Source organism: Syzygium oleosum, unplaced genomic scaffold, assembly GCF_021117445.2.
Source record: "Syzygium oleosum isolate NSW1041296 unplaced genomic scaffold, Sole_v2.1 Sole_v2.04, whole genome shotgun sequence".
Taxonomy (NCBI): Eukaryota; Viridiplantae; Streptophyta; class Magnoliopsida; order Myrtales; family Myrtaceae; genus Syzygium; species Syzygium oleosum.
Window position 1 is genome coordinate 10785615 of NW_026607488.1, and position 22565 is coordinate 10808179.

At 39.0% G+C, this 22565-nt stretch overlaps 1 protein-coding gene and 2 pseudogenes across 1 annotated transcript; all 3 read left to right on the top strand.

Moving 5' to 3' along the window:
* Nucleotides 1-309: 309 nt before the first annotated feature.
* Nucleotides 310-3676, top strand: LOC115662434 (protein DETOXIFICATION 16-like). The gene is made up of 8 exons (XM_030584581.2): nt 310-735; nt 1430-1974; nt 2292-2378; nt 2489-2545; nt 2643-2881; nt 3039-3157; nt 3264-3350; nt 3443-3676. Exons 1-8 carry the CDS (start codon nt 457-459, stop codon nt 3503-3505), a joined length of 1476 nt encoding a protein of 491 aa, XP_030440441.1. The 5' UTR covers nt 310-456; the 3' UTR covers nt 3506-3676.
* A 7874-nt stretch (nt 3677-11550) lies between these two features.
* LOC115662433 (protein DETOXIFICATION 16-like) lies at nt 11551-14087 on the top strand (annotated as a pseudogene).
* A 6115-nt stretch (nt 14088-20202) lies between these two features.
* Nucleotides 20203-22387, top strand: LOC115662435 (protein DETOXIFICATION 16-like; annotated as a pseudogene).
* The last annotated feature ends 178 nt before the right edge of the window (nt 22388-22565 follow it).

Here is a 22565-nt window from a genome sequence, read left to right on the forward strand (position 1 = left end):
CAGGAGAGGATTTCCTTTCGTGAGCAATCTTCAATGTTATCTCCAATAGAAAAGATATGTTTATCCAAGCAAGACATGTTTCGTAAACAGCTCAAACTAGAGTCATAATTTAATAAAAGAAATGCTAATTTTTCAATTGTATTGGTGAAAAGGACACCAGAATTGTCTACTTTGGTGGGATCTTCTGGTTGTCTCGGTACACTTTATTTGCATTAAAGAGACGATTGAGATATTTAATACTCAAAATAAATCCACCCCGACAAAAATCTGCCAAAGTGTACTTCACCAAGCATGTGAGAAAAACATAGCCGTCAGAGAAAGAAACGTGTGTTGTTGTCTTTAAAGGCATCAACTAGGTCATTTTCTGCGGAGAGAATCTCTAGGATCTCTAAAGCTATTGCCCTGTTTTTTCCCTCTGCTTCGCTCACTGTGCCCAAAGCACAGAGGAAGCAATCAATGGATGTGGAAGAACTGAAACAGCATGTGGAGTCACCCCTGTTAGCAGTTTCCCAGGAGAAGAAGTTGTCCACTTCGGGGAATGGATTCAAGAAAGACGAGATTTTCTCGGAAATGAAGCGGCAACTGTCGTTGGCCGGGCCATTGGTATCGGTGAACCTGATGATATATTGTTTGCAGGTGATCTCGGTGATGTTTGTGGGTCATCTTGGAGAGCTGGCACTTTCCAGTGCTTCCTTGGCCACGTCCTTCGCTTCTGTGACTGGATTTAGCATGTTGGTAAGACACAACAATTCTTCCCGTTTTAATCTTGAGATAAACTAACTAAGAGATAAAAGATTTTAAGAATCGGAAAGTAGCATCATACCATGTCACTACTATGAAAGTTTTCTTCCAGGATGTTATTTATCTTGAAAGATGTATAGTGCCACTTCTATTACTGACATGATTATAGGAATTCTCCTTCCTGTTGAATAAACAGAGACTAGCGATTGTTGGATCAATTAAGACTGCGTGGTGCTCCTGCTCTCCAAGTACCATGAATAGATTGCTTGTCTATTAACGTTAGCTCCTTTTCAGATTATTGCAGTTTGACAAAGATTGATCTACTGGATATGTTATCTCTCAATAACCTCAGTGCACTAAATGTGTGATTTTCTCTCTCTAGCTAGATCTAACAATGGCGAGATTGGAAACTTAATGTTGGTGTTTGTCACAAATTAGGACATTTGTTAACTGCACTTAAAAAAGATTGTTGGGGACTCTAGTCCAAAAATCAAATAGATGAAAGAATTTTCCTGTTCAGATTCTTCCAATGGATATAGGTTGAGTGAACTTTTGCAATGCCCTCCTGATGCTCCAAGCAAGGCCTCATTTGGGTTCCTAGGATATAGTGACAAACTTCTTTAATTTCATTTTGGGACATCTATGAATTGCTCCAAACACCATCTTATAGATGCTTGGTCCATAACAGATAGGAATGGCAAGTGCATTGGATACATTTTGCGGTCAGTCTTATGGAGCTAAGCAATACCACATGCTTGGTATCTACAAGCAGAGGGCCATGATCGTTCTCCTATTAGCTAGCATTCCACTCGCTATCATTTGGGCCAACACGGGCCAAATCCTTCTCTTCTTCAAGCAAGATCCTCAGATATCAGAGGAGGCAGGATCCTACGCTCGGTTCATGATCCCTAGCATTTTCGCGTATGCACTCCTGCAGTGCCACATCAGGTTTCTGCAGACACAGAACAATGTCGTTCCAATGATGGTCAGTTCAGGAATCACCACATTGCTGCATATTTTTATATGTTGGTTTCTGGTGTTCAAGTCTGGACTTGGAAACAAAGGCGCTGCTTTGGCAAATGCTATCTCATACTGGATAAATGTGCTGTTACTGGCAATATATGTCAGAATTTCCCCGTCTTGTAAAAGAACTTGGACCGGTTTCTCCAAGGAGGCCTTTCACGGGATTCCCGGATTTCTGAAATTAGCAATTCCTTCTGCTGTCATGCTCTGGTAATTCTCAAGCTTTTATGCTCCTAGTTCACATTGGCAACAAAAAGAGAAAGAAAAAGAGATCCATAAAGGATCAAAAACTTGTGGGACAGTGTACGAGACAAGTAATGGTCATTATCCTTCTTCAGAATCATTAAAGGGCTATCAACCTTTTTATTCTAGTTTATGTTCATGATGTGATTTTTACGACTTTGAAGTGATTGCATTTTCTTATTAATTGGCCCTGATGCTATTCATTGTGCAATGTCGACATGGGTCTTCATGATTCTGTGGCTAGAAGGAATTATGATGTTTCTGTTTGGTTCATTGCTCAACAGCTTCGAGATTTGGTCATTTGAAATGATGGTCTTATTATCAGGACTTCTTCCCAATCCAAAACTTGAAACGTCGATCCTCGCAATCAGGTGCATCAGTACTTTGTATCAACAAGAAGCAAACAAAATTGCTAACCTCTTGGCACGAGTTGCTATCATGTTTAAATAATGTAAACTTAGTTATCTTGTGCTTGTTTCAGCCTGAACACCTGCTCCTTGATTTACATGATACCTCTAGGACTCAGTGGTTCAATAAGGTAATCCTAACTGGTTAAGTTTTATTTACTTCAGTAGATCTTGTAAAAGAAGCAGCTATTCCACGGCCTCACACTTTCTTGGCCTTATGTTTGGCAGCACGAGAGTTTCAAATGAATTGGGCGCTGGAAGACCACGAGCAGCTCGTTTGGCAATTTATGTTTCCTTAATGATGGTCGCCATGGAAGGTTTGCTTGCAGGTACTCTCATGATCTTTGGTCGAAGGGTGTGGGGCTACCTATATAGCACAGAAGAAGAAATCGTGAACTATGTGGGAGATATGTTGGTACTAACCGCAACTTCCCATATTCTCGATGGCATTCAGTCCGTGCTTTCAGGTATGCACGAACTTTACTTATTATTGCAATTTAACTTTGACTACTTATCCTGATAACAGGGAGGGAAGATGGAGATTGTGTCAAATCTCAAATATGTTCAAGTTAAAACCGATCTGTACTTCGACTGTTTTGATGCTATAAGTTACATTTTTTTCAGGCACTGCAAGAGGATGTGGATGGCAAAAGATTGGAGCTTTCATCAATTTGGGTGCCTACTATTTGTTGGGTATTCCGATCGCCATATTCCTAGCTTTTGTCTGTCACATTGGTGGAAGGGTAAATCGCAGTTACCCTACCATTCTAGTGCAATTCGTCCTTTGCTTTCATTGTAAGTCAGTCCCCGATATTTATATGATTGCCTGTTCTTCCTATCGAGCTGCAGGGCCTCTGGATCGGGATTATAATTGCACTCTTTGCGCAAGCATTGTTACTTGCGGTCCTAACAGGATGTACCAACTGGGAGAAAGAGGTAATTTACGATGCATCGATAAATCGAACGTTTTTACCGTGTAAAGTATTATTTGATCTATGGTTGGTACTTGACATCTAGTATTATTGTAGGCAAAGAAAGCCGCTGACAGAGTACATAGTGCCGTGAGTCCTGCCGCTGGATTGTTATCATAAAGCTACAGTGAAGAAATATTGCCGTTGGAATCGGATGGTAGACTACAGAAACTCCAGTTCCTGGCGTTGAAACCTAGTGCGAATTGATGAAATAAGACGTCCTGATCCCTCTGGATCTCATGCTGCCACCCACGAGGAAGAGCCACATGTGGAACTTCTGCCAAAAGTTTGAAATAAATGTTGTGACATCCTCAAATTTTGATCTTATTCTGGATATAATAAATGGTTATTTTGTCAATGCGCAATGAGTAGAATTAGGCTCTGAATTGATTCGAGAATCATTCAAGAGTATTCCAAGCTTTGGAAAAGGCAATTTAGGATTTCGATGCGGGCAACCAAAGAACTCAATCATAGATTGACAATTCGGCCATAAGGATCGATGAGGGATAATCATAAGCCATTTCAAGTCGATCCAGGAACGGTTATAGCTCGATTCGGCAATAGTATAAAATCGGTTTGCGGGTGGTTCCACGCGATTACTGTATTAGTTCCGAACGACACTAGACCAAACCCTAATGATCGTATACTTCGAAATGGGCTATTGACTCCTCTCGATTACATGACAAGCGAAGGTCATCCATGAATTGAAAAGGGCTTAAACGTGGATTGATTTAGAGTCAATTACAGGTTAACACACGAAACCCCTAAAAGCCGCCCATTGTTCTAATTATGCGAAAGACGTATTTGAGAGATTTTAACCATGAATTCTATTCCAGTTGAGGACATCAGACTCTAGAGGATAAAGAGACGACTATTGGATAATTTCAGGGAATCGCTATTAATCGATAAATCGCAAAACATTGGAAAAGTGAAAATTCGGGCTGGAAATTGAGGCCCACAAGGGGGCCCACGAATTTTTAAAGGCCCAATGGGCCTCATGGACTCAATAGTCGGCCACAAGGGCCCAAGTTGCGGGAAATTACAGTTTTGTCCTTTTGGGCCCAATTGAATAATTTTGAGAAATTTATGCAAGAAAAAACCCAAGACAATAAGCCCGCAAGGAACTAAGCCCGATGACGGGGCCCGAGGAGTTCAACCAAAGAAAAGAGGAGAAATGGGCTTGGACCAAGTTTAGGCCCATTCTAAAGCCTTTTAGGACTTGAATAGTGTATTTGAGTGAAAAGACCTTTTTACCCCGTGCCTTTTTGGATTCCTTAGTTTGTTGAAGGGAAAAATGGTCTTTCTACCGCTCAAGAGTTGGCCGGCCACATGGAGGGTAAAATGACCAAAATACCCCTCTCATCTTGTCTTTATTCTATTCTTACCCTTGGATATTTGTGAAACTTGAATTGCAAGAACAAATCCTAGCCATTGATTCAAGTTTGTTGAGTAAGGGATGATCTTGGCCATCCATCCTTGGGGTAGCTTGCAAGACAACTTTCTCTCTCCTCCTCATTTCTCACTTTTGGTTTTCCTCTCTCTCTCTCCCTCTCACTCATCATCACCGGCCACCCTCCTTCTTTGTCCCCTTGTTGTTTCGGTCACTCATCCTCACCGGCCACCACCGCACGCCCTCGCCGCTTCCCTCTTGCGCTGCCATGAGCCAAGCCGTCCATCGCTGTCATCATGCATCCGCCCAAGCCGAGCCACCCCTTCCCTTGTTTCCCTTTGGTTTAAGGGTAAGTTTACTCTCTAAACCTTGATTAGGGCATTAGGTTTGCTAATGGTTTAGTTTAGAGCTAATTAGGAGGTTTAGTGGATAAATTATCTTAAGATTAGTTGATAGCTTATATTTGTAATTGATAACTCGTCTCATACTTTAGGTGATAGCCTATCTAGTGTAGTTGATAACTTTTCTAGACTTATGTGATAGCTTATCAAGAAAATGGTGATAGCTTATCAAGAAAATAGTGATACCTTACCTTGAAATAAATAGATAACTTATCACATTGAGTAGACTACTTATCATGAGTTAAATGATAACTTGTCTTGATTAATGATCATTGATATGTGTTATAAGGTTTAAATTGCCATGAGAAAAAGGATGAGTTTTTGTTGAAAAATGCCTTGATTAAATGGCAATCTTTGATATGCTTAAGTTTAATTGGAAATTGAATAGACAATGTTATTGGTGTTGATATATGAGTGTGTTTTCATGGTAGCTTTATGCGTAAAAGAATTGCACGTCATAAACACTTGACATTGGCTAAATTCCAAAGATAAGAAATGGGACTTGAGTGATTGCTGTGTGTGCATGATCATCTAAAAGTTTCATTTGTGCTTGGTTATACCGGAAGATCGCGCCAACCTAGAGTTTGGCCGTGGCCGTGAGAGGTCGTGCCCAATTTGGTAATTGGATGCCGTCGCGAGGGTAGGGTGAGACGAAGTCGTTCGCGAATGGAATTCGGAACGAACCCATTTATGGGATGCTGTCATTGAGGTTGGTGAGACGATGCCATGCCCGACGGAGCGGAACGATACCCGGTCATGCCGGAAGACCGCCTTCCTTTGAGATGTGCCGTGGCCCGAAGGGTCGTTTAATAATCTGGATTATCACGAGTGCGATGTGCATCGATGAGTTCGACGTGCCTGAGAATAATGATTGATTATGTCTGGTTTATTAAATTGTTGTTGTGCATGGTTATGCAATGGAATATGCTGGAATATGCCTCATGAATATGCACGTTATTGTGACCCTGTTATGTGCTCGTTGGAGCGATTGCCATGTTAGGATGGTAGTAAAAGGGTGAGATAACCACCTCATGTATATAGTTTAGGCAAAGCAGAGGCTTTACTATTGATCTGTCATCGATAGTGACTTGCACGTTTAGGGCGATCTAGAGGCAATGTATTCTCCTAAACAAGGTTTAGGGAGCTTAGTTGCTGAGTTTATTTCATTGTTGTTTGTTTAACTGTTTTCAGACCCCCAATTATGAGTCAGCGTCCTATACGGTTCGGGGTGCCCATGGATATGGGCACGGTAGTGACTGAGCGGACCGGATAGAGCCTTTCAGAGTCATTTGACGATCGTTTGGGTCGACGAAGGGTTGGCTATGTGGACACCGCATAAGGTCATATTAGGGAGGGAGATGAGCTCTTTGATCCTATTAGGGGATTCGACGGACCACCAGGTGGGAGGTACTGGCGAGGAGGTCGAGACCCGATGGACCTCAACCCTCCTGATGGAGATCTCTGATCCAGAGACTGATCCGGATGCTGAGGAGTCCGATCCGTAGTGTCCTCCTAAATACTACCAGCTTTGGTGATGGGCTTAAGATGCCCTACCTTTTTTATCATCCCTTTTTAGATAGAGAAGCCTAGGTTGACCTGACTGGTTGCCTCTTTTTGTATGACCGGTCGTTGAGAAAGCCGCCCTGGATGAGCTTGTAAAGTGTAGCTTCTCAAGGTTAACTGATGTTTATAAAATGGCTCGTTGGTTTTTATGTTAATGAGTTTTCCTAACTATTTCCCTTACTGTTATGTGATTAGGAGTTTGTACATTTCCGCTTGTGTCTAATAAAAGATAGAAGAATGGATCGGCGACGAGTCCTGGGACGTCGAAACATAATGACCAAGAAGGGATGTTAGCGTACTCGAGAGAACGGGGCTTGACAAATGTGAAATCGGTATCCAGCAAGGTTGATCTCAGAAATCTCTTTATAAGGATCTAGGAAGAGTTTGGTGCACCGTCCACCGCTTGTGTCATCCTTGTTCAATTAGTAGGACATGAGTAAGTCCCCTGCAACAGCTACTAGAGACCATCTCAAAGTGGAGCTGTTCTTCTCCGACCTTTTTAACTGAAGTCTGACATAAATAAGTCTCCAAGAAGTATCAAGACAACGATACCAGTTTGAACTTCTCCTCTTTGGGGTTTGCAAGAATAAACCTCTCTCTCTCTCTCTCTCTCTCTCTCTCTCTCTCTCTCTCTCTCTCTCTCTCTCTCTGGCATTAGACTACTTCCCTTGTCTAGGACCACCTCCTGTGTACGCTATACATGCCGAGATTAGGAGATCACGCATAATTGCTTTCTCTCACAAGTCGCAATCGAATCTCGAGAAGTTACAACAAGCATCGAAACCCTGCGCTTAAGGCAGAATTCTCGATGATCCATCCATCATATCAATAGTTACTGATTCCATCAAGAGATGTTATGTTTTTCACATCGTTCCATGAGGATCGCTTGGCCATTGGTTCACATAACAAGAATTGCTGTTGATGTCAGCGTACTTGTTATATGAATCAGAAATAATGTACAATAATAGCATAGTAACTTATCAATCAGAGATTCCAACTTTCTGAAAAGTACTTTAAAATGCAAGAAAACTAAAGCTCCAAATTCTTCACATGAGTGATATTGCAAAAGTTCAAACTTTTAGCTAATTTGTTTATCATCAGGTTCATTTTCATTATAGAAGAATTTCACTAGTTTTGGAAGTGAAGTTGAGGGTCATAATTCATAAAGAACTTTCAACTCTGAGAGAGTTGAATCTCCAATTGTTCAGTTGAAATAACATAGTTTGTTTATGATTGTGATCATCTTGATTATGGAAGAACTTCATATGTTTAGAGGTGAAGCTGCAGGCCAAAATTCATTTTAGAAGAAAAAACTTTCAAAATTTTTAAATGTTACCAACACTTTCATGAATTTACGAGCACGGAAAATGATTTCAATTTTACACGTGCAGAGCAACAGAATCATCAACTAAATTGCATGCAAGTGAGGATGTGCCGAAATTATATTTGATGACAAAATAATTTGGCTTAATTTTCAAACGATAAGTCACTAAACTTTAAGTCAACATTAATTTAATCTGGTCAATTTTTAAGGTACACATCAGTATCCCATTGCCATTGACCATGGAATAAATTATATTTTATTACTTTCCACTCGACAAAGAATGGTTTTTCATAATTCAAGCAAAACCGGATCAGTGTGTACTTTAGAATCATACTAGTCGAAAAGAGACAAGATTTGCCTCATGTGGTGGGATCTTCTGGTTGTCTTGTTTCGCTTTATTAGCTGTTACTACAGCAAAAGTTCTGACTAGTAGATTAAAAAACCATTAAAATACTTGGTGCTCAAGAAATCTGACTCACAACTCTTTGTACTCTTATGTTCTTTTGGAAAAATCTGCCGAGTTCCGCTTCACCAAACATGTGGAAATTCGATGGATTGGCCGCCACGGACAAATGGCGGTCGTTGATCTTACAAAAAAGAAGAGATTTTCTTGGAAACGAGGCGGCAACTGCTATTGGCGGGGACTTTTGTTGTTTTTTCTTGTTTCTAAAGGAAGCCTTCCAATTCCAACGAAGTAATGAAAATATTACGAAGAAGAGTCTGTACCCACATGCAGATAATAAAGCAAAGAAGACTCTACTAGCAATATATTTTTTTGCTCTAGATGGGAGATTATTAAAAAGAAAAGAAGAAATAGTTCCTAACCGATGAAGTATCTATTTTGCAAGCTCGCGAGTAGCGCTATTTTGAGGTCTGTGATGGGTCCATGACAAACTCAATCTCGGGTTGCTGCGAAGTAGGGAGCAAGTGTCTTAGAAGAAAGGATGAATTTTTTTTTTGTCTTACTCTAACTCTCAACTCACTCTCAAATTTTTATTCTACCTCTTGCAGGATATAGGAGTCGAAACCCTCATTTGAAACTACACGTCCCCATCCCCAACTCCCTGAGAAGGTGGGGAATCGAATTCTCCACCTCCTCCTTTTCAAATAGGAAGGATGGCCACTAGGGCAAACCCTAATGGTTGGATGAATACTCTAATGGCAAATATTCTTTTGTTGAACGACATCAATTAAAACCTTGCAATTACTTTCACAAACAGCATTGTGGTTATCGAGGGATTGAACAGATTTGCAAGCAAGGAGAAAGGCTGCAACTTCCACTTGGGATAATTGTCCAAAAAGTCCTAAACCTATTATACGGTGGCTAATTCAATCTTAAACCTTTCAATTGTATTAATTTAATTACAAACATTTTAATGATTTGCCAATTTAGTACTTTCTGCCAATTTTGGCCGAAAATCACTGATGCGGACATTGGCCGGGCTATGTGGCATGATTAGCGCTAACGTGAATGAATTTTGAAATATTTTTTAAATTTTTTTATGAATTTTCTTTTATTTCCTTTTTCCCCTTTCTATTTTTTCTTTTCTATTTTCTTTTCACCAATGGCCGTTCTCAAGCGATAATCAACAACCCTCGCCCAGTCAAGGCAAGCCCTCATTGGCCATTGCCCAAGACCGGCCACCGGCGAAAGGAAAAAGGAAAAAAAGGAAAGGAAACCAAAAGAAAAATTCAGAAAATCTTTTAAAAAATTCCAAAAATCATCCATGTCAGCCCCGGCAGTGCCGTGTAGGCCAACCAGCATCTACATCAACTATTTTCCTATCAAAATTGGCTGAAAGAATTAAATTAGCAAATTGTCAAAATATTTAGGACTAAATTGGCCTAATTGAAAAGTTTAGGACTGAATTAACCGCTGTATAATAGGTTTGGGACTTCTTAGACAATTTTCCCCTTCCACTTCGACCAGCGATTTCCATCTTTCGCATCTGTCCATGCCTGTACAACTAAGCCTCTACTTGATTGTGCAATAATACCAATCGTCCCTTTAGTATTCTTTCAAGCACCATCTTCATTAAACTTAAGCTCCTGATCTGACGAGGGAAGCTAGGATTCTATCCTTTCCCTACGATGACTAGCTTCGTCGCTTATCATGACTCTATTCCCCTCTCTGTGCATGTTTGAAAATTCCATAAAATCTTGTATGATTAGCTTAACCGCCTGAGAAGAATTTGGAAGAATCTGATCTTGTAAGGTCGAATTCCTATGACGCCACGTTCTAGTACAAAAAATTGCTGCATAAAGTGTGAATAGTTTGCAGTCCAATCCCATTCTCTATGGTATTTGTCCAGGATGAAGAAAATAGTGCACCATCTCCTTCGGTGCCCTGAAATTCCAAGCAGACAATATGATACCCCATGAACTCCATCTTCGCAAACTCTGGGCTAAGGGGAATGTTGTAAACAAATGGACTGAATTTTCCTCCGAGTATCCATACAATGGCCAAGAAAGGTCTGAAATATGACACGATCGAACCAGTTTAGCTCAACAAGGTAAGACATTAGCTGATGTCCTTCACAACATCATTTAAGCTGCTCATGGACTCTATCTTTCCGGAGTTCGTTCCAAATCTCCGAGTTGTTGCCATGTACGTGACTTGATAAGCTTAAAGACAGATTTAACTGTGAATTTTCCATCATTAATTGGCTGCCAAATCAGTTTGTCAACCCAAGTAGAGTTCGGAACATGAATTTAAAGAATAGCTTGGAGTGAGATTGGGAAAAATATCTGAGCTAGACTATTTATATCCCAATTTTTTGTCGTAGGATGAAAAAGCTCTCTGTCTTTCTTTTCTTTAGAAGAGGATCAATATCAATAAAAGAAGGCATATGATTTGACACGTTATGGAACCAAGGGTGATTTCCGACCTCAATTAACTTTTCATCCCCTATCGATACAAAGTGCTCAGCTTGAGTATTTCTCTGATATGCATAATTGCCTTCCACAATGAACATGCCGATGCCTTAACCTCATGGTTCCAAAATTTGGCCTTAAGTATTTACCTTCAAGTACGCGAACCCATAATTTGTCTCTATGGTGGATCATCCCTAACCGAGCTTAAGAAGCAAAGCATTGTTGGAATCCTTGAATCGTCGAAATCCCATTCCACCACTTCTCTTGCTTATATACAGAGATTCCCAGCATTTAGGTGTGAGGTATCTGTTTTTCTGGCGGAATACCCCACCAGAATTTTCTGGTAGATGAGTCGAGTTTGTCACACGCGCTTTTTGGCAGCTGATTAGATTGCATAGCATATATCGGTATGCTTTGAACAACAGATCGAATGTTCGTTGCTCTACCAGCCAAGAACAGTGCCTTCCTTTTCCAAGGGTTAAGTTTGTTATCCTTCTGTTCAAGGAATTGGTAGTTTGTCTTTCCCTTTCCTTGCTTGAACAAGGGATTACCAAGGTGCAGTGCATTTGGATCTTTCTTTTTCATGTGGAGTTCGTCCATCCAGAACTTTTTCATGCCCATAGAAGTGTTTTCAGAGAAGAAACCAACGACTTCTGTTGATTCAAGCTTTAACCTGTCCACGAGCAACAGGTGTCAATGCTTAGTGGTTTTGACAAATAACAGCAAGTCATCTTTGGTATTAATGAACCAAATGATACATTGTTTGCAAGTGATCTCGGTGATGTTTGTGGGTCATCTGGCTCTCTCGGATGCTTCCATGGCCACTTCCTTTGCTTCTGTGACCAGCTTTGGCTCGTTGGTAAGATACAATACTTCATCTTGTATTTAATTAAATCGGGTGGATAAGCCATTCCTTTCACTGACTGCATTTCTGGGAGCAGTAAGACACGCCAAGAAATCAAAGAATTTTAGCATTGAAAGTAGGATCATACCAAGTCTTGCCATATCCAAGGTCTTGACATAATTTGGCTATAGTTTCCAAGTGATAGACTACCATTTTTTTTATTCCCCAAAAGCTGTTAGGAAACAGTATAACAATGTATTGCTAGTAACCTTAGCTCCTTCAAGATTCTTATAGTTTGACAAAGATTAATCTGCTAAACATGTCATCTCTTAATAAGCTTAGTTGCTGTGTGATTCTTTTCCCTCTAGCTAGATGTAAATGTTGGTGTTCATCATGATATAGGAAATTTATTATGTGCATTTCAATGTGATTGCTTGGGGCAAGAGACAGATAATTCCCCTCTCCGAAGTCTGATATTGCAATTGATTCCATTTTCTTTTTCTGAGCTTGCACAGTTGGATACATGTTTAGTTAACTATGGCAATTCAGGCCATCTGACTGCTTCAAGCATGCCATGAAGTGGCTTTCTAGGATATATCTACCAACTTCTGGAATTTCATTTTTCAACTTGTATGAATTGATCCAAACATGATTTCGTAGATGATTGTGAATAAGTGCTTGTGTATTACTTCATCATTCTAACAGAATGGTGAGTGCATTGGATATATTTTGCGGTCAGTCCTATGGAGCTAAGCAGTACTGCATGCTCGGTATCCACATGCAGAGGGCTGTAATTGTTCTCCTATTTGCTAGCATTCCGTTAGTGATCATATCGGCAATGTGGGCCAAATCCTTCTCTTCAAGCAAGATCTGGAAATATCGGCGGAGGCAGGGAAATATGCTCGCTTCATGATCCCTAGCATTTTTGCATGTGCACTCCTTCAATGCCATGTCAGGTTCCTGCAGATGCGGAACAATGTCGTCCCGATGATCATCAGTTCAGCAAGTACTACATTGCTGCCATTTTCATATGTTGGTTTCTGGTGTTCAAGTCTGGACACAGAAACAAAGGCGCTGCTTTGGTGAATGCTATCTCATTCTGGATAAACGTGCTGTTAGTGGCAATATATGTCAGAATATCACCATCTTGTAGATGAACTTGGACCGGTTTCTTTAAGAAGGCCTTTCATGGGATTCCCGGATTTCTGAAGTTGGCAATTCCTTCTGCTGTCATGCTCTGGTACTTCTCAAGCTTTATGCTTCTCCTAGTTTACTTTTGCTTAACAAAGGACGCCAAAGGGAGTTCAAGAGAATTGATTATAGTGATATCAAGGTAATTGATTATAGTGATATCATTCTTCCAATTCGTTAGCGGGATATACATACAATGGTTAAATAAAAATAATAGCTTTCACACCAAAACTGACATATTATAATTGTTAATCTAGTTTATGTTCATGACATTCTTTTAGAATAGAAGGCAATTGATTCTCTTATTAATTGGCTCTAAACAGTAACCACTACTCTTGCTGCATCTTGGATAATCTTCTTTTGTTCTCACGATTTCTCTATAAGACGAACCAATTAAAAATGACGTTTCTGGTTGTATCATTGCCTGCAACAGCTTCAAGAGTTGGTCTTTTCAGATGATGGTCCTATTGTCAGGACTTCTTCCTAATCCGAAACTTGAAACTTCGGTCCTCTATATCTGGTACATCTGCACTTCACAATTTCATATGTTGACAGGAAGCAGACAAGTTAGAGACTCGACACTTAGCACCAATTATCAATTTTCCCAATTGAATTCTTTTTTTTTTTTCAAATTGAATTCAACCTAATATTTTTTTGTGTTTGTCTCAGTCTAAACACCGGTTACTTGGTTTACATGATGCCTTTTGGTCTCAGTGCCTCAACAAGGTAAGGCTAAGGCACTAATCTTCATTATTTCATTAGATATCATGTAATAACATTATTTGTCTCACGCTCTTTATATCATTATTTGTCCTAGCACAAGAGTTCCAAATGAACTGGGTGCCGGGAGACCACGAGCAGTCCATTTGGCTAACTGTGTCGCGTTAATCATGGTCACCACCGAAGGCTTGACCACAGGTCCTCTCATGATCTCTTGTTGAAGAGCATGGGGCTACCTCTATAGCAAAGAAGTCGTGAAATATGTCGGAGATATGCTGGTGCTAATTGCATGTTACCACTGCTGCGACGGCGTTCAGTCCGTTCTCTGCGGTATGCAGAAACTCTTATCACTCTCGCAGTTGAATGGCGCACCTGGGTCTGATCGTTACTACTGATCCGGATAATTAGCAATAGACTATGGGAACTAATCAAATCTCCCAAATCTTACAATAACAAACTTCTTTATTTCCTTTGTCTGAAACAAAATCCTTGCACATGGACCCCGACTGTGTTATGAATCTGTACATTACATTCATTTCAGGCACTGCTCGAGGAGCTTTCATTAAATTGGCTCGTAGTTCTTCCATGTCTCATCCACTTATTTTACACGTTTTTTCATGACATTCTTTAATTTTCTTTTTCCTAAGATTACATGACATTCTAACCAGGCTTGAGGAGAAGAATCTGTCATATATTTTTTTTGACATTCTTCGTCAATCTATACATGGAGTAAAATCCGGTCAATTCTAAGTTTTAGGAAGGTGTCTTGCATCGATGTCAGATCGAACAATACACAAAGTTGGCATCCCAATTCGCAAAGAGCTGTTGCTGTCGGAGCTATTTTTGAAAGGAATCTCTATGATACCGTTAACGGATGAAATGATTGAGTATGACGTAATAGGCTCGATCCAATAGTTGACCGAAGTAATCGAGTGCTTCAATCACGGAAGGTTAGGATCTCCCTAAATTTGAAGGGTTTGTTATATGTATATTAGCAAGTTTATTTATCAGTACTGGTATAGCCAACGGAAGAAAGTGTCCTATGAATATTCAATTAGTCATAAATATATTGTATGGATGTCAATTCAGTTCCAAGCCTTTCAATTTTGCTAATTTAGTTGTAAGCCTTTGCGCGAAATTTCAATGTAGTCATTCCGATCAATTTTCGCCGGAAATCGCTGATGTGGCAATCTTGTCATTGTCGGCCGGCCTACGTAGCATACTGCCATATTAACGATTTTCGGCGAAAATTGACCGGAAGAGCTATATTGCAATTTCGTGCAAAAGGGGGGAGACTGAATATGTGCTAAATGAATTGGAAAAACATTTGTAGGATATCTAAAACTTAGTTAGTATCTACACGAGAGAAATTGGCATTCAATTATAACCACTATAGTTAGGTTATCTCCTGGTTTAGCAAGTAAATCGATCAGTTTCAGCCATTAAAAAAGATGACACATACTGCGAAGAGATTAGATGTACGCGCATATATGCAACTGACGGCATCATCATCTAGGAAAAGAGGTAACTAAAGGCTATAAATAGAGCTCATGTTCACCAAGTTCACCATTAACCAAAGAAGAAATGGCTCTTTTGAAGCGAAGTGAATACTCTGTCCGGCCAGTGCTCTACCAGAAAATTTATTCATTTGTAACCAAAATTTTGCTCCGATTATCTCCTCGTAAGCCACTGATCCGATAAGAGTTCATTCCTTTCGACCACATTCGTCCAACTATCCAAATGAGAGAATGGTACGCCCCTAATCAAATCATCCGTGTGAAGAAAATCGTTTACCTTTTTCGTATATCGTGATAGGATAAAAAGGAAGATTGCGTAATACATTATCTTTGTTTTTTGCTCATGATTCTTCCATATCTGCACTTTCCTTATATTGCAGATTGTTCATGATATTCGTTGATAGTTTTTATCTTAATTTGCTTGATCTTCTAACCTTGTTGATGGAAGGAGTGGCTCAAATCCTAGAGGGCTATAAATAGAGCTCATGTTCACCAAGTTCATCATTCTCAAAAGAAGAGTTGGCTCTTTTCAAGCAAACTGGATTAAGGATGCCACTCTGCTCGATCAGTGCTCTACTAGAAAATTATTTTCGCAACAAACCTTGCTTCAATTATTCCCTGGTAGAACACTGATTCGATTGGAGTTCATTCCTTTTGACAACATTGGTGCAAGTATACAAAGGAGAGAACGGTATGCCCCAATCGAATCAACTACGTTAAGAAATCATTAATTTTTTCTTTTATACATTGGGATAGGATAAAAAGGAAGAGGGAAACAAACGATTATATTGGTTAGAAAAATTGGTCAATGAAAAAAATTTGTATTATTGACAACAATTTAGACCTAACTAATTTTGTGGGTGATAAAAATATTTTTCATTTATTTAAGTTTGGTTTGTAATCAATACTAATAACAATATTTTAGAAATTTTTTTCCAAATCCTGAATTTTCCGTGAGACAAATGCACCGGTAATTGGTATTGCTTTTTGTTCATAATTCTTCCATATCCCATCCACTCTCCTCATATTACATATTGTTCATGACATTCTTCAATAGCTTTTTTTCCCTAGATTACTTGATCTTCTAACCTTATTTTTGTAAGGAGTGGCTAGAGGAGAAGAAGAATGTGCCATGGATATATCTGCAAAGGGACAAGTGTGTAACCATCTAAAATTCTTCAACAAGCTATAATTCAAATCAAATCTTACAGCATGGTGTTAATTCTCTTTTCTTTCTATCATCCTGACACGGATGGGAGGTGTACTTGCATCGACGCGGAGGTTGAAAAATTCACAAAATTGACATCCGATGCCCACAAAATAAATTTTAAAAAATTCACACAATTGCTTGTGGATCCTTTTTAAGCTTAAGTTTTTTTTAAAATTTGTTTATATCATTTCTTATATTCTAATCTAATTTAAGTAAGATTTGAGAAAGAAAATAATAAAAAATCTCATGTAGCAGAGATGAAATAATAGAAAAATTGCCACGTGAGCATTTTCCGTTACGCAAATCAATAGAGTTTTTTTTTAACAAAAGGACTTATTGCACCAATTTGATATGTTTTAAAATTTGATTGCATTGTTTAAAAGTTTTAGTACTCAATCGTACTTCTGCGAGAAGTTTTATGACCCAATATATAAATATTGTAATAATCTGCGTGATATTTATTACTAAGCAAGCATTACATGGGTTAAATAGGAATCAATTATAACCTAGGTTATATGCGTGGTTTAGCAAGTTACCCAACCATTCTCAGCCTTGACTAGGATGACATATATTGCGAAGACACTAGAAGTCAACGCACATATAACTGACTTCATCGTCATTTAAAATAAGAGATATCTAGAGGCTATAAATAGAGCTTATATTCCTCAAGTTGATCTTTTTTTTTTATTGAAAGAAAGTTGTATTTATTGCTCAAAATGATACATGAGAAGTACATAAACTTTCATGGCAAAGAAAATTCGAAGCGAAGCAAAGCAAAGCCCAGAATACTACAAATCAAAGTCAAATCCATAAAACAAAGAGGATCAACAAAGTACTGACAGGGTAAAGCACACATTCATTCTATAAGAACAGATATGTCAAACAAAATAATCGACAGTCGATCACTAGATCTCATATCATGGTCAGTGATGAACATACGCCAAAAATTCCTTCTCCAATAACAATTACAAGTTGGTGGTGCGCACCTAAGTTCAGCTTCCTTAACATCATAGCTGTGGAGACAATCAAAATAGGTTGAATAAACACAAATCTAACTTTTGAAAAAGTAAATCTTAGTAGTTTAGCAAGACGCCGTAGTTCATGCAATTACCATTCAAATGAAGGACCTGTACACAGATAAAGCACGGAGGTATGACTATTTCCTGGTAAACCATTGATCCGATTAGAGTGTGTTGCTTCAAAAAAAATGAATGATTCGAAAAATATTTTCTTAAAATAATTGATTGTATCGCTTACAAGAATGAACAAATTAAAAAGAAATTATTATCCACGAAAATATTTAGATATAAATTATTGTTGATAATAAAGTCGCTTGTGGAAAGTTTCTCTATTACACCGGCAATGAATGCTATTATTATTCTAATTAGGGATACAGAAATATAAGAAGTAACTTACCAATATCACCTGAAGGTTGTTTAACAGTTTCGATTAACTTAGTCAATATTAATCATGGTGTTTGTCCCGTCTTAGCGAAGTTTAAGTGCAATAATCTTGTACCTTTGACACTATGACGATTTAGTGGAGGGATTATTAAGGTCACAATCACAAAAACTTACGCTGTTACTTCAAACAGGTCACGAAGCTCTTGATTTTGCCAATCTGGTCACGAAAACTTTCATTCCACTTTCAATCACATCGCTCCGGCCATTTCTAATCAACTCCGTGTTAGGTCCAAATAAGCAACCAAGAGAGATTGAATTGGATTTTCAAGAATAAAAGCTGCAAATTTAGAACCAATCCCTTTTGGCTTCTACGTGCAATATCGTCAGGAGTTTAGGAAAGAGAAATTGCAAGCGAGATTTATAAGGTTCGGTTTTGATAAGTCTACTCCTCTCTTTTGAATCTAGTAGCCCATGACTTCACAAATACAACATCTTATTCTTTTTTATATCAACAGTAACAAACTATAGTTGCACAGTAGGATCCATTTGTTTAGTGAAAAGTGAATGATTTGAAAAATATTTTTTTTAAAAATGATCGCTTGTATTACTTGTAATAATTGATCAATGCAAAATATTATCTTTATCAGCAATAATTTATATCTAATTTTTTTTGTGGACGATAAAAATATTTATCATTCATTTATTTTTATAAGTGATACAAATCACCGTTTTTAGGAAAATATTTTTCAAAATATTTTTCAAAACATTTATTTTCCGCAAAACAAACAAAGCCTTAATCGAAGAGATATTAAATACTCATTTAAGTTTTGTTTTCGTGAAAATCAATTAAGGGATGTTTTCCTACAAGCTCAATTCCAAAACTTTTGTCAATGATTAAAATGAACTACATAGTAATATATTCATTATACGACACTAACCCTTAATTCATCTTTCAGCAATATTAGATCTTCAGTGTATCATTGATCGGAAAATCAATGGAGTGACTTGATTAAAGATCGAAATTAAAAGCTCAGCGTTTGCTCTAGTAACAACTGGAACATTAATGTTATGCATCGACCTGTTTAAAGCAAAGGAAAAGTTCAGTGAGCGACGAAATATGACTGAATTTTCTCTGGCAACACATCAACATCGATAATACCTACGCGGATCATATTCTGTCTACGAGGATTTTTATTTCCTAATTAAAGCAAAGCAACAAGGAATGCCAAACCTCCAACCATATTTGTCAGAACGACATAAGGTTTGTCTCATTTGGTAGGAACTTCTGGTTCCCTCGGTTCACTTCATTTGCATTTAGCACCTCAAAAGCTCTCGCACGTAGGCTCTGGAGACCATTGAGGTATGTGATACTCCAAAGAAATCAGACTCGACAAAAAGTCTGCCAAAGTCTACTTCACCAAGAATGTGAGAAGAAAAGCGTAGCCGTCAGAGAAAGACCGTGTGTTGATGTTCTTCAAAGCCATCAACTGGTTCTTTTTCTGCTGAAAGATCTCTTTGTATCTCTAAAGCTATTGCCCTTCTTCTTTTTTTTTGGTGGTGGTGGTGGGGGGGGCTGTTAGCAGTTTCCCAGGAGAAGAAGGCGTCCGAACCGAGGAATGGATTCGAGAAAGAAGAGATTTTCTCGGAAATGAAGCAGCAACTGTCGTTGGCAGGGCCACTGGTATCGTTGAACCTAATGATATATTGTTTGCAGGTGATCTCGGTGATGTTTGTGGGTCATCTTGGAGAGCTGGCGCTTTCCGGTGCTTCCATGGCCACCTCCTTCGCTTCCGTAACTGGCTTTAGCTTGTTGGTAAGACAGAACAGTTCTTCCAGTTTTAATCTTGAGATTAACCATTCTTCTTACTGACTGCATCGCTAAGACACGAAAGATTTTAAGCATTGGAAGTAGCATCATACTTTGTCACTTCTATGAAAGATTTATTCCAGAATGTTATTCATCTTGGAAAAAACGATCCCACTTCTATTCTTGACGTGATTATTGGGTAAGGGTTTCCAAGTACCTTGCATAGATTGCTTATCTATTAATCTTAGCTCTTTTTCAGATTCTTGCAGTTTGACAAAGATTGATCTACTGAACATATATCTCTCAATAAGCTCAGTGTGCTAAATGTGTGATTTCTCCCTTCTAGCTAGGTGTAGCAATGCTGAGATTGGAAATTTAATGTTGGTGTTTGTCACGAATTAGAACATTTGTTAACTGCACTTGAAAAAGATTGTTGGGGGCCCTAGGCCGATAATGAATTAGATAAACACTTTTTTTTGTTGAGATTCTTCCATTCACATGTCGGTTGAGTGAACTATGGCAATACACTCTTGATGATGCTCCAAGCAAGGCCTGATTTGGGTTTCTAGGATATCTTGACAAGATTTTTTGATATTATTGGTGGACATCTATGAATTGCTCCAAACATCATCTTATAGATGCTTGGTCAATAACAGATAGGAATGGCAAGTGCATTGGATACATTTTGTGGTCAGTCTTATGGATCTAAACAATACCACATGCTCGGTATCCACAAGCAGAGGGCCATGATCGTTCTCCTAATAGCTAGCATTCCGCTCGCTATCATATGGGCTAACACGGGCCAAATCCTTCTCTTTTTCAAGCAAGATCCTCAAATATCGGCGGAGGCAGGATCCTATGCTCTGTTCATGATCCCTAGCATTTTTGCGTATGCGCTTCTGCAGTGCCACATCAGGTTTCTGCAGACACAGAACAATGTCATTCCGCTGATGGTCATTTCAGGAGTCACTGCATTGCTGCACATTTTCATATGTTGGTTCCTGGTGTTCAACTCTGGACTTGGAAACAAAGGTGCTGCTTTGGCGAATTCCATTTCCTATTAGATAAACGTTTTGTTGATGGCGATTTATGTTAGAATTTCACCATCCTGTAAGAGAACCTGGACTGGTTTCTCCAAGGAGGCCGTGCATGGGATCTTTGCATTTCTGAAATTAGCAATTCCTTCGGCTGTCATGCTCTGGTACTTCTCAAGCTTCTAGGCTTCTCCTAGTTCACTATTGACAAACTAAATGATTTATAAAAATCCAACAACTCGCAGGATGGTTGTACAAGACATATGATGGTCGTAATCCTTCTTCAGAATCATTAATGAGCTGTTGACCTTTTTATTCTAGTTTACGTTCATGATTAGATTTTTACACCTTTGAAGGGATTTCATTTTCTTATAAATTTGCTTTCACGCTATTCTTTGCGGGCAAATATATAATCTTACATTATCGACATTGGTTTTCCTGATTCTCTGTAACTTGGAGCAATGACGATATTTCTATTTGGTTCATCGCCTGCAACAGCTTCGAGATGTGGTCATTCGAAATGATGGTCTTATTATCAGGACTTCTTCCCAACCCAAAACTTGAGATGTCGGTCCTCTCAATCAGGTAGATCAGTCCTTTGTATGCAAACAAGAAGCGAACAAAAAGGCTAACCTCTTAGCACCAGTTGCTAACATTTCCAAACAATATAAACTATCTTGTTCTTTTTCAGCCTGAACACCTGTAGCTTGGTTTACATGATACCTCTAGGGCTCAGTGGTTCAATAAGGTAAGGCTAACTGGTTAAGCTCTATTTACTTAAGTGGATCTTGCAAAAGAAGCAGCTATTCCAGTCTCACACTTTCTTCGCGTTACTTTTGGCAGCACAAGAGTTTCAAATGAATTGGGTGCTGGAAGACCCCGAGCAGCTCGTTTGGCAATTTATGTTTCCTTAATGATGGTCGCCACAGAAGGCTTGTTTGCAGGTACTCTCATGATCTTTGGCCGAAGGGCGTGGGGCTACCTCTATAGCACAGAAGAAGAAGTTGTGAGATACGTGGGAGATATGTTGGTACTACTCGCAACTTCCCACTTTTTCGAGGGCATTCAGTCCGTGCTTTCAGGTACGCGACTTTGCCTATTATGGCAGTTCAATGGTGCTCCTGACATAGTTCTAACTTTGACTCCTTATCCTGATAAGTAGCAAGGGAAGATGGAGAATATATCAAATCACAAATATTTCAAAGTCAAAACCAATTTGTATATCGACCATTTTGATGCTGTAAGTTACAATTTTTCAGGCATTGCAAGAGGATGTGGATGGCAAAAGATTGGAGTTCATCAATTTGGGTGCCTACTATTTGTTGGGTATTCCGGTTGCCACATTCCTAGGTTTTTTCTGTCACTTTGGCGGAAAGGTGATTCCTGGTTACCCTACCATTCTACCGTCATCCTTTACTTTCACTGTAAATAGTAGTCTTCTCCGATATTCATATAATCGCTTAGTCTTCTAATCGAGCTGCAGGGTCTCTGGACCGGGATTATAGTTGCACTCGTTTCACAGGCACTGTTACTTGCGGTCCTAACAGGATGTACCAACTGGGAGAAAGAGGTAAGACACAGCGAATCAATGAATCAAACCTTTCTACCTTGTAAAATATAATTTGGCATATGGTTAGTATTTGACATTTGGATTGTCGTAGGCAAAGAAAGCCACCAACAGAGTACATGGCACTGTGAGTCCAGCCGATGGATTGTTATCATAAAGCTACAGTGAAGAAATTTCACCATTGGAATCGGATGGTAGACTAGAGAGACTCTGGTTCCTAGCATTGAAACCTAGTGGAAATTGATGAAACAAGATGTATTCATCCCTCTGAATCTCATGCTGTCCTCATAAGGTAGGGTCACATCTGGAACTTCTACCAATAGTCTAAAACAAAA